At 37.1% G+C, this 13,883-nt stretch overlaps 1 protein-coding gene across 1 annotated transcript in view; it reads left to right on the forward strand.

The window, feature by feature from the left end:
* The first annotated feature begins 6,820 nt into the window (after positions 1–6,820).
* The window catches only part of hpgd.L (15-hydroxyprostaglandin dehydrogenase L homeolog), a 39,332-nt gene continuing 32,269 nt past the window's right edge, over positions 6,821–13,883 (forward strand). The window contains 3 exon segments of the mRNA NM_001093507.1: positions 6,821–7,002; positions 10,046–10,169; positions 13,139–13,245. Coding sequence (NP_001086976.1) covers positions 6,910–7,002; positions 10,046–10,169; positions 13,139–13,245 — 324 coding nt within the window. The 5' untranslated portion in view covers positions 6,821–6,909.

Genomic DNA, 13,883 nt, shown 5'->3' on the forward strand with positions numbered 1-13,883 from the left:
AATTCGAGTTTTTAAAAAAATTCAAATTCGATGTTCAAACTTTAAGAATTCAAGTTTGATTCTTCGCCACCTTAAACCTGCTGAATTGCTGTTTTATCCTATGAGAGACGTCTTGGGATCAATTTGGAGTTGTTTGCAGCCTTCCTAAAAAACGCGGTTTTTAGAGAAAAAAACTCAAATTGAATTTGATTTGAAATTAATTTGATTCGAGTTTGCGGGTCAATCCCTTCACCCAAGTTTGAAAAATGTAAATTTTTTGATAAATTTTTGATTGGTCGTTTTTTTCGAATTTCGCGTTCTCTAATTTCAACCCTTGATAAATCTGCCCCCAAGAAACAATACAGTAATAAAGATACTGAATGAAGGTTGGAGCCCTGAATTATGTAAATATAATTAAAGCTAACACAATAAAACTGTTTTTTGAAAAATAGATGAAAGAGAGGCCCCTTTAAAGTTCCATGAATATGTAAAGTCCCATGAAAATGAGATTACGATTTCATGCAAAATCACAGAATGAAAATAACTCCACCTAACACCTTCCCCCAGTAGTAAGTGGAGGAATGTATCTTCAAGTAGAAAATGAAGGGTTTTTTTCAGGATTTTGCGCCATTTGTGATTAATCATCTTGATTGACAATGCATGAAAAAAATGATTACTATTTTTCACAACATATTAACTGATAATAATTTGAGATTTTTTTATGAATACGCACATCTTTACAATCATTTATAACAAACAGGGGTCTTGCAATCAATAACTGAACAAACAAAGGTTACATAATAAAAAACATCTGCAATTTGGAAAATGCAATATAAAGAAACCCATTTATCTGAAATGCAGCCAGTAGTGATGAGAGTATCTGTTGCGCTTTGCACTTTTTTGCCGTAGTTTGTATTGTGCAATATGAAATTGAGTCAAATCGCTTTTTTAAGCAAAAGCATTGTCAATAGGCATTTCTTTTGTGCCAAAAATACATTGGCATCAATGGACATTTTTTTCTCAAGTGGTTTTTCATGGGGAAATTTTGCACAAAACGCTAAATGCAGAATGTTGCCACAAGTCTGTGTCTGGAAAAAAAATTGTGCTTATCACTTGCAGCCAAATAAGAACCTGCATTGTGGCTTGTGGCAGGCCCAAATAACATGACCAATTCTTCTTACTGTAACATAAATATTTTGCATTGCCCATATCTCAGACAGAGGTTATTGGTGATAATATGGCGCAATAGAATCAGAGGGTTATTTATCAAGGTGAAGTGTTATAGTTTTTATATCTCGAATGAACTTGAATGTTATCTTAATTAAGAAAAAACTTAAATGGTAAAAACCCATTTGTGCGAGTTTGAGTCCCCAAACCAGAAAACTCAAATTAATTGAGTTTTCTGATGGAAAAAAACTCAAATTGCTCAAATTATTCAAGATTTTGGGCAAAACCCTCTAAAAATAACTTGAACATCATGCAGGCTGTTAACATATTCAGATGTTTAAAGGAACCTTTGCCATTGACTCCTACTTGACTTTGACAGTTTTTAGATAGTGTATTTTGAGATTCAAGCTATTTCCAGGGTCGGGGTATAATAAATCTCAAACAAATTCAAGTTTTATTGAAAAAAAAACTTGAACAAATTTTAGGGTTTTTTAACCTGAAAATGTGTGTTTTGACCAAAAAATACAACTTGAAAACTCAGATTTCCATGAAAAAAACCTCAAAACTTAATAAATCTGCCCCTTAATGTTAAGAATATGGATGTGAACTAAATACAAACCAATAAAATATTGGCATCTGTGTATTTTACAGATAATATATCATTTTATTACAAAATTATGCAACCTGCTATAAAGCAAGCAAATAAATAATGTGAGTGATACTCTGCAATGAGTAACCATGTTTTTTTTAAGGTTTGTATGATTCATGATTCCCAATTCTTCACTGATCACTGCCTGATTTACCAGTATGACAGGGCTTTGTTTGGATACTGTACATTTTGAAATGCCTAGTTTCACCTGAAATACAGCATGTTACCTTTAATGTGGGTGCCATTGAAACAATGCTTATTGCATGACTAGTATGGGCTCATACCTTGTTGTGCTAAAATAAGGATCTACAGTAAATAAACTCTAAATGTGAAAATACAAAGAATATTTTGTAATGTTTAAGAAAATAGGGTTCATTCATGCCCCGAATGTACAATTGCAGTCTTGGGACTTCTTTGAGAAAAATAATGACATTCATTAGAGGTTTTTGCATCGAAAACTGCTGCACTACTCCATAGTCATGCTGAGGGCCGATGGGTCTGCCCACACTTCTTGCGAATTACACGTAGATCAGTATCAAAAGACACAGTGTAATTGCGGCTAAAGGTTTGGATGGAGACTTAATTTTCACAATGAAAAATTCACAATAAAGATGTTCAGGTCAATTACATGCAAATGCACACATTTTAATCAGTCTCAATTGCGTCGCTACCTTGTGCCAGAAATTATGTTGGGATTGTGGGAAGAAATGCTGTATAAAACATGGCAACATATACCCAAAATGTACTCACTGTATTGAGCTCATAATTCAGTAATCTAATATGCTAAATAGGAAAGTGCAGTGCTTGCAGATTTCATGAAAGGTCTACAATATAAATGTTACATGTAATACTGCCTATAACTTGAAACACTGAATTTAGACCAGCTGCTTGTCCATTTGTAAGGGATATCCATCTTCCTGTAGAACTAGAACTCCTACCATCACCTTACAGGTAATATCAGAAAATACTGGTGGTTGTGATTCATTTTAGCTGTTTCAGTGTGACACTCCAATTTATGGGCCAGTAAATCCAGCAGATGAACATTTCCTAAAAGCATTTAGATATGCACTAAATGCACTAAAATTTAATATTTTAGCAGCAAGACTATTGCCCTTTGATTCGCATTCACAATAGCAAATTGCAAACTGATGGAACAATTATTTAATTAACAATCCATGTTAATCCCTATGATTAACATCAATATCAACCTGGTTCTGGGGAATTGTTTTGGTATTCATTTTGCAGCAGAACTTGGCTTCACCCATCACATTCTGGTAAAAAGAAAAGTTAGGGGCCAATTTATTAAACCTTGAATTTTTATGGTCGAGTTTTGAACTTGAATTTTTCGAGGAAAAAAAACCCAACATTTTTGGAGATTTATTAAACCCCAAAGTTGCTAAAAATCCAAAAATACTTTATCTCAGACCTGTTGAGGTCAAGTAAAAATCAACGGCAGGTGTCCCTGAAGATGTTTTTGACATTGTGATCTGTGCCAGATAATCTGATAAAGGGCCACATTCAATTCAGTGAAAAAAAAAAGTGGTTTTTCACGTGAAAACTCATGGACGAGATTCAATTTGAGGAGAAAAAAACTTTTCTCCAGATTCAGTTCCAGTTTGTTCACATAGACTTCAATAGAATTTTCACGTGATAAACGAGAGATACGTTTTTCTGAATTGAAATGCATCTCAAAATGAATCGCGTCCATAAGTTTTCACTTGATAAACCTTTTTCTCACTGAATTCAATAAAGTTCTCAAGCATTAGTGGGGCCTCTAATACGTGTGTCCCTCACACTGGATAGAGCTGGCTACACACATACCAATAAACAAAATGTAGTTTCAATATGTGTTGATACTGAATACTCCTGGAAATGCATAAAAATAACCATTATGACAATACTCTAATAAATAGTATTACATTTATTAGAAGCAACATAATTCCCAACCAAATGTTGGACTACAAATGGGACCTAAGTCTATAAAGCTGTCATAACTACTATAATTAAAAATAGCTGTTCCTCTGCAAGACTGCTGGGCTAATATAAATAATGGGAACACAATTTGGCCAGATCACAGGGACAGGTTCATCTTTTTCTGGCATCTGAACACAGTGTATTATTATTACAGGTATGGGACCTATTATCCAGAATGCTTCAGACATGGGGTTTTCCAGATAACAGATCATTCCTTAATTTGGATCTTCATAACTTAAGTCTACTAGAATTAATTTCAACATTAAATAACATTAAATAACCTCCAATAAGGATTAATTATATCTTAGTTTGGATCAAGTACAAGTTACTGTTCTATTATTACTACAGAGAAAAAGCTAATCTTTTTCTTTTAAATTGGATTATTTGGATAATATGGGGTCTATGGGAGACATCCTTTCTGTAATTCAGAGCTTTCTGGATAACAGGTTTCCAGATAATGGATCCCATACCTATATTCACATACAGTCATGTGAAAACATTTGGGAACCCCTCTCAGCCTGTATAATAATTTACTCCGCCGGCGTCTCGTTTTTTGACGAAAATGCGCCGGCATCCAAAAAATCGCACTCCGGCGTAAAAAAAAATAAATGATAATAAATTAAAGTAACTTGAAAGTAACTTGAAATGCCACAGAACATAGATTCTACGCATGCCTTTTGCTTCCTGTATTGCAACCTACTTCCTCTTCCTCCCTGCACCGACCCTGGACCTCGATCTGCGTGGGACACGTCTCAACAGTTTTCTGCCACATGCAACACACAAAGGTTAGTGTAGCACACACGAAATGTGCTTACACACTTTTTTATGGAAATACACCCTTAAATTTACACTTGCACACAATCACATACATTTCTGGGAGATCAGGGGGGAGTTTCACACATCACACACATTCACAACACTCACACATATGTGAAATTTCATATGTACTGCTTTCATTTGGGGGTCTCTGTATGCTACCTAGTTTGGCAAGTCTTTTCATATCAGGCATCAAACTGTTCACTAGAACCCTGGCAATCATATTTAGGATGCCTTTTGCTGGTACATTACAAAATGTGGGGTATATAATGGGGTAAAATGCAAGCTTTGTGACTATTTTCAGAAAATCCATAAAAAGCATTCTATTTAGCATAGCTTTTCAGTTTGGTAGTTTGCAGTAGAAAGATGTATTTACCCATTTTAGATCCGTCAGAATGTGTACTTGGAGAAAATATGGTTTTTTATGGTATCCATACTGTTAGGGGGCTCATGGCAAATAATACACATACAGGGAGCTTAAATAGTAGCAGCCAGAGTGTCATACGTGAAAATTCATATGCACTATTTGGATTTGGGGGTCTCTGTATGCCACCTAGTTTGGTAAATCTGTGCATATTGGGCATCAAACTGTTTTGTAGACCACTGATGTTCATAATTAGGATGGTACGTTACGAAATGTGGGGTAAATAATGGGGTAAAATGCAAGCTTTGTGATAATTTTCAGAAATGACATTAAAACCAAAAAGTTTAGGGTAGTGTTGCTGCTTGGTGCTTTGCCATACAAAGATACATTTACCAACATTAGATTTAGCAGAAAATTTTCTGAAAATATGATGTTTTCTTGAGACGACTTTCTTATTTGCCAATTTTACCACACAATAATCAGGCAGTATATTTTATTGGTAGTAGAAATCTATGCCAAGAAATGTATATGCACTAACTTCATTTTTTGGTAAATCTATGCACAATGGGCATCAAACAGTTTGGATAACCCCTGGCAATCATATTTACGAACGATTCGAACGATTTTAGCCTACGAACGAAGGATTTTTATTCGATGTGTAAAGACTTAGAAAATGTTGTAGAAGGTCCCCATAGGCTAACATAGCACTTCGGCAGGTTTAATTTGGCGAAGTATTGAAGTCGAAGTTTTTTTAAAGAGAAAGTACTTTGATTATCGAATGGTCGAATATTCAAACGATTTTTACTTCGAATCGAAGTCGAAGTAAATTCTTATTCGTAGTATCCTATTCGATGGTCAAAGTATCCAACAAATTACTTCGAATTTTTTTACTTCGAAAATTCCCTCTAATTCACTTCGACCCTTGATAAATCTGCCCCCTAAGTATTGGCATGTTCGAGAGATGTGAGGCTTTCCAAATCAGCTGGATTTTCATGCATAAAATAAAATATTTTTCTGGTATAGATTCATATATTGTGAAAAATAGGAAGTTTTCACTTTTTTTGGTATTTAGCGCTATAAATCTTTTTGCAGAGGTGGAAATACATGAAAAGTCAGACAGATTTAGAAAGCTCAGGTTCTTCCGAAAAAAACAATGTAGAGATTTCCTAGGTAAACTAAAGGTTTCTCCCTCAGAAAATGCCCCTAAAGTGAGAGAGCACAAAATGTTTCAAAAACGTCCGGCATTTAGTGTACTGGCACTTAAAAGGTTAAGGAGACAAAGAACGTTCAAGTATAAAATAACTGCCACAATCAAAAAGTCTTGTCAGTTTCTGTCAGCTTGGTTCTGGGATTTGTGTTTAAAGAATACTGGCCCCAACTGCTCTTGGCTGTCACAGATGATGGGAGCTAATACAGGTAAAAGAAGAGATGAAAAGGGAACATGTTTATACAGGAAATCCAAAAATGTAAAATATTAAAGGACAAAGAAATATCAGAATACATCATTTATGTGTTAGAACACAGACAGTGACATTAACAAGTCATATCAAAAAAGAAAGGCATTTGGCAGTCACAGAAAGGGGAACTAAATGAGTTAGCAATAAATTGGTAGTTTGGAAGAATAAAAGCCAAGCAGGTATAGTGTCATTAGATAACAGGGATGGAATGATTAAAGGGCAGGTAAGGTAGTGGCGTCTGTACCTATAGCCAGCATGAGGCATTCAGCACATTTCATTCCCGCCCACTTGTAGAGAGAGTGAAAGAAAGGAAAACAGACAGATAACACACACACACTACTAGCTCCAGGGAGGGGGAGGACAAACACAAAAGCTCAGAGACGAGGCTTGGTCACACACACAGCTTTGGAAGGTGACAGCAGAGACCCAAACAGCATCCTCCCTTGTGGACTGCGCTTGAAGCCTGGGACCCTTGTATCAATCAGGGGAGCCATCAGGGGATCATGTATGCCAACGGAAAAGTGGCTCTGGTGACTGGAGCAGCTCAGGGTATTGGCAGGGCTATGGTGGAAGAACTTCTGCAGAAAGGGGCTGCGGTAAGTCCTGGGCACTTTGCTGGTGGGAGCACTTTATCTTGCACAAAAGATCTTATATTGGCTTATAATGATACTGTGCAGTGAGCTATTGATTGCAAAGGCATTCCAATCATCTGTGTGCAACAGTGTATTTACTGAAACTACAATCCCACAACAGCTGTGCACAACTGTGTACTGTATATATATATGTACTCATTCTACAAACTTCTCTGCTTTGCTTTACTGTATTAACAGCTGCTATATATAAATATAGAGAGAGAGAGAGAATTGAATACTGTATTTTAAAATCTAATTGAAGGTTCTTCAATCTGCAGCCCTCTAGTTGCAGTTGAACTAGTATTCCCATCTCCCCCAACAGCTTGTGTCTCCCAATGCTTGCTGGGAGTTGTACTGCAGTTCAGCAACAGCTGGAGGGCTTCCCTGATCAGAATACATGATAAAAGTGTCTCAAGTGTGATTCAGCCAGGTTACGCTGCTTTATTATCACATTTTGTACTGTTTGTCAAGTGTGTAGCTGTGTCAGACTGCCCTGTTTATCATAGCAACAGATCCCACAAGTTCCTACTCCGGTGTCCTTAGCTGGCAGGATGTTAATGGTACATGTAACACTTTGCACAGGCAGCGGCACATTTTGTACTGCAATTACATCACACTTGATTGCCACTGCCAGTAATAGTGTAGCTTTAATATCCATTCTACAGGCATGGTCTGATATAGAGTGCTGCTGCTGCTTGGCTAGAGAGTAGATAATGGGATAGAGTGAGGTGGTGTCATGCTGCATTCCTAACTAGTCAAAACAGTGCTGGAGTGAAGTATTAGCCCTGCATTCACACAAAGTGGCTGCACTGAAACTCTAACCTGAGAGTAAATATATCCTGCTCATTATCATAAGGCACTTTTACGCCCTCTCCACAGGCAGTCACACCCCTTTCTTTCATTCAGTGCAAAATGACCAGCCAGTTTACAACAAATGGGATTTTAATTACACAAAGGATCAGGCTCCGCATACAGTTTGTATAACAATACTATTTACAAAACACTGGTCTCTCCCACAGCCTGAACTGAATCTTTAAAACCAAAGTCCCACTTTAATTGACAGCAATTAGTTTTCCTGTAAAAGATGTGCAGTTTCACAGGACAAGTGAGGTTTCAGCAATACACTCAGTTACAAGATGCACAGATCCAAGTTTAAACTAGCCTCGCTAACTTTAGAATGTCTTATGTTGCTTTTCCATAGATGCAAGTGACCCTACTGCACCACCTGGACAATGCAAAACCCCCAGTAATCTCCCCACTCACGTTGCACATTCCACATAATTTTCTTGTTTATGACTTGGTAACATAGGCAGCTAATACCTACCATATTCATGTTTCATGCACTTACCATGCTATATTCCCACATGCTTGCACCTCTCATTATTGCATTCCTTCTTTAGCTGTTATTCTCAATTCCTTTTATAATTGTTCATATTTATCTACATGTATCAAACTGTTATCACTCCCCTTACTGCACACTGGATCGTGGCAAAGTCTGCTCTGGATTTCTAGCAAATCACTTTTCCTCCTCCCCTGTAGTGATCTCAGTTGCATGGCTTGAAACTCCTTGAGTATTAATGCAGACTTTTCAACATTATATCATCAAATACATTTTTTATATGGTATTACTGCAGTTAAAGCAAGTTTGCAGCCTTGGTGCCACAGATGAACATGCTTTTTTTGTTTGTTTTTTGTATTAAAGATACTCACACTTCATAAATGTTCATAAATTAGCCCAATGACAAGGACACCATGTAGAGGCAATTAGTCATTTACATAAGGGCACAACACAGATTCAATTGCTTCATGATGTTTGCACCAAGCTGAATGTGGTACCCTAGCATGCCGGGCAATCAGCAGGGTGCTATTTCCATGGCTTGAGTAATTTTAGGGGGAGATACAAGTTCTCCATTCATCGTGGAACTCAACAGAATGCAATTCCTGTACCTGTAACAAGCCAAAGGCTATGCATTGAAGATGGACAGTAGGTAGCATATTCATTGACATAGCTCAGGACCAAGGTAGGGGTACTTACATAAGTTTATAGCTGCAGCGCTATTGCAATGGGGTCCATACATAGCAACCACTGTGGAGTATAGTACTTCTTCTATAGAAACAAGCTGTTGCCTTGCCTGCAGCGTTCTGGATAGAAGAAGAATAGGAATTAGTAGAGTCCCACCATGGTCCATTTAGGTGCAATGAAACCTTTAGGAAATCAATAAATGCCAATTTATGTTTTCTACATGATGTACATTGGACATATAAGGGCACTCATTGTTAATATTCAGGGTAAATATGTAAACATGTTTTTCTTGCTACTGTCCCTTTACCCTTTACACAATGTATACAATTAAATTAATCAGAGTAACGCAAAAAATAAACTTCAGTTTTTCCTGGGCATCATTGCTGTCACAAAAATGTGAATTCTAGTTTAGTCTTGCTTAACAGTTACTGGTCTCAGTTCCCTTTGTTCTCTTATACTCTTTGATTTATTTGCACAAGAAAAGTGTAAGAACACAAGTCACAGGACTATATTACCCCTTCACCTTTCCTTGACTCCCCAGCCCGTGGAACAGCTATTAGTGGTCAACATGGAAGTACCACTCATCATGTCTGTACAGAGACAACTCAAATTCCTTGCCTGCAAAGTAGAATGAAATCCTTATGCAACTACAAATAGTTTGCTGAATCTTTAAAAAAAAAAAAGAATTCAGCACTAATTAAACATTTGATATAGTTTGAATATGTTTTTTCAGCTGATAGTATACTGTACCTTTAAGTGAAGCAAGTGATAATATTTAATGTATAAATAGCAGGCCTCCAAAAGCTCCAAAAGTATTTCATAAGTGTTGTTTATGTTGGGTAAACTCAGCAAAATATTTCATATTTGATAAATGTGAGTTCTGTGAAATTATATGTCTATATTCATTTTCCATAGGGGTAATAGATCACAGAAACTCCCTTACATGTTTCTAATGTATTTTCACATGTGTTTTTTTTTGTAAAGTTGGCTTTAGTGGATCAAAATCGCATAGCAGGCGAACTGTGCAAAGCTTCCTTGGATGAACAGTTTGGAAGTCACAGGACATTGTTTATCCAGTGTGACGTCACAGATCAGAAGCAGCTAAAAGGTACAAATGGGTGGGGTTGTTATTTGCTAACATAATAATATGGTTCCAAAACAGCAGTGAGTTGGCCTCATTGTTCTTTTGATAAGGTTCTTTTTTGAGAACAGGCTAAAATACATAAAGCTCACAATGAATACGAGTAATATACTGTAGTACAATAGTGCCTGTTGCAGCAATTATACAAAAATATGTGGATGTCTGTTGAAGGTAACTACCTGTAGGTAATTCTTCCTCTAACTAGATGGTTTCAGGACTCACTTGTAGGAAAGAAAGTATTGCAACAGGGGGGGGGCTCCCTTTTTCTAGAAAAAGTTAAAATGTTTGTTCTGAATTTCACCTTTGTACAGATTATTGACTTCATAAAACAGCACAATATCTGAAACCATTCTCTCTCTGGCCCATTTAAGTACCCTCTGAATGACTTTGGTCTAAGTTGATGGCCTAAAAGAGAAATTGCATCCTGCAGACAGACCAGATACATGATAATCAGTCCATGAGTAGGGTGAGATTTCCACTAATCAGCTCCTTGCCATAGCCCAGTTTTTTCTTTGATACTTGTGCTGTAGTGAAAGTCTAAAACCATCATGGTAAACCAAAAATAAAAAAAATCAACTCTGCATCAGACAGTAATATAATAATAGTCAGTACAATACAATAAGTCTAGAATAGATTTCCACACACAATTCTGAAAGGATCAAGTTCAGCATCTCTTTAATTAGTTTCCTATATGAAATGGGTCATTTCCTGGTAAAGAAAACAAAACATGTACAGAATAGGAGAAATGTGTCCATCCATCCCTCTCAGCACACTGTTGCTTCCAGGGACTAATAAGAGTTCAAATTAAGGAGATACGTTTTTATTAGTGTTCATTTAAAAGGGAAACTTGTCAATGTTTACATAAAATATAAAAGCAATTTTACATAAATCTAAAAGTAAAATCTAATACTATTCTACAGAAAAATCTAGAGAATATAGTCTATAGTTACCCAGCAAGCAGTAATTTGTTTAGAGAATATAAACATTAAGAAATTCCAGGGCTACCCTTTACTTAAAGGCATAGTAACACCAAAAATAAAAGCATTTTAAAGTAATTAAAATATAATGTACTATAGCCAGGGCAGCCATCGTGGGGTACAGGGGGGAGAGTTGTAGGGGGCCCGGCCACGCCACACTTACTTGATTAGTCGGGCTCCCCATCTTTCTGAGAGCTGCTGACTTCGGGAAGGCATGGACGTTTAAGGGGCCCTGGCCACCAATTTTCTTATAATGTGGGGGGGGGGCCTGGCCACCAATTTTTTTTTCTCATGTGGGGTCCTAGCCACCAATATTTTTTAATGGGGGGGCCCTGGCCACAAATGTTTTTTTATGGGGGGCCCTGACCACCAATATCTTTTTATTTTTTATTAACATGTGAGAACCCTAGCCACCAATATTTTTTTTTTGGTTTTTTTACTGTGTGGTGGGGAGGGCAGACCTGTAGGTGGGGCTTGCAGTGGGCGCAGCCCAGGGGGCCCAGGAAATTTTGTCGTACGGGGTCCTGCGATTTCTGATGGCGGTCCTGACTTTAGCCCTGCATCGGTATAAGTTATTTGTTTGCTTTAGAAAGACTGCTATAGTTGATAGCAATAAGCTGCCAGGTAGCCATGGGGGCAGCTATTCAAAAAAAGAAGAAAAGACATAACAGATAACAGATAAGCTCTATCATAGAATACTCTGGCTTTCTACAGTGTGCATCTGTTATCTGCTATGTAACCTGAGCCTTGAATTACTCCCCCCATGGCTACACAGCAGTTTGTTTATAAAAAGTATAGTGTTTCTGAAGCAAACTGTAAGGTTACCTTGTGGTCTAGTGGGGCAGAGGGGATGCCCACCATGCTACACGTGGGGACGACTGCATCTTCCTTTTTATCTTCAGTGTGCCACATAACGTCATCATGCTTGGTGCAAAATTTAAATATTTAAAAGGTGCCAGGGCCCAATTCTCATCGTCTAACATAGGTCTATTGTTAAGATAGTTCCTGGGTAAGATTCTGGTTTGGTTTACTGTTTCTAGACCCTTGCCTTTCCTTGACCATTCCTGCCTGCTGCCAAAACTGACCATTACCCAATTACGTGCGCTGTCTGACTGGTTATTGACCCGGCCTGTTTCTTCCTCTACAATGCTCTAACCCCATTACTCCTGTTACATGTACGGGTTCCCTTGCCTGCCCAGAACTCTCGTCTTGGTTCTCTTACTTTAAATCCCGGTGGCATACAAGTAGCAAAAGGCTCCTCCCTACGTAGCTGTTATAAGCAGAAGTGTGAGCAATGACCGGATCCTTGGCGTCTGTTCTGGGTTTTGGGATACCGAAACATGACACAAACACACAAGTGACGGACAAAAACTGTGCCTTTAATTACTGTATATTATATATAGACCTCTTCTACTTGTACCAATTGGTATTTTTGCATATTATTGCTAGTCAAAAGTGCTTTGAAAATCCCTATCAAATAATAACAGTAGGTGTAAATGTCCTCTCATTTAAACAAAACAAGATTGTTTGCCCATATATTGCAATATACTGTATTCAAGCTGGCCAACTGTGTCAAGTCATCCCTGATCTGACAGCCCTTCACTCTCTGACTCACTAAGAATTCTTGTATACTTTTAGGCATTTCTATAAGTTTTACCTGCAGTTGGCTTTCCAAGTTTAAAAACCCCAAATGATTTCCCTTTTAATTTAATAGGGACAGCAAACATACCATTCAAAACATACAAGGAATTTCTAAATCTTTAGAGTTATGAACAAACAGGCTCCAAACTGCAGATGCTGTGCTGCAAGTTTTTTATTTTAACTCGCATTTGCACTAGCCTCTACCTGGGACAGAGGCCGTGACACGGGCATTCTACTGTGACCGAAAGGTACAAAAATCTCTTTTCTACAAAGAATTTCTATTTTCATGTAGTGATTTTTTCCTTTCATATAATTTAGATGCTTTTCGGAAGACAGTGGAACATTTTGGAAGGTTAGACATACTTGTTAACAATGCAGGCGTGAATAACGAAAAGGACTGGGAAAAAACAATTGAAGTTAACCTGGTAAGTTTCATGTGTTCATCTCAGACTGTATAAATTGGCTTATTGACTTGATGGCCACCATAGATACATAAAGTGGCTGTAACCTCCATCTGAATGAAGAGTGGTCCTAGCCCTATTGGTGGACATTTCTAATTATCAGCTTATTAGCTAAAGATATTCAATCAGCAAAGAAAAGTTTTCAGTATACCCCAAACTTGCCATATTCCTTAAAACATGCCAAGAATGTTGGCATGTTTTAAGGAACATAAGGGTACATATTCACAATTTACATGGTAAGAGGCACATGTAATATGAAAATGTTTCTAACAAAGGTTTGGGATAACTTTTATAAAAACCTGTTATCCAGAAAGCTCCAAATTACAAGAAGACCATCTTTAATTGATTTGATTTTAATCAAATAATTATAAACTTGATGATATCAGATATAATTAATTCTTATAGGAGAAAAACAATCCTATTGTGTTTAATTGATGTTTAAATGTTTTTTTAGTAGACTTAAAGGGATACTGTCATGGGAAAAAAAATATTTTTCAAAATAAATCAGTTAATAGTGCTGCTCCAGCAGAATTCTGCACTGAAATCCATTTCTCAAAAGAGCAAACAGATTTTTTTATATTCAATTTTGAAATCTGACATGG

This window comes from Xenopus laevis, chromosome 1L (genome assembly GCF_017654675.1).
Source record: "Xenopus laevis strain J_2021 chromosome 1L, Xenopus_laevis_v10.1, whole genome shotgun sequence".
In the NCBI taxonomy this organism is placed as follows: Eukaryota; Metazoa; Chordata; class Amphibia; order Anura; family Pipidae; genus Xenopus; species Xenopus laevis.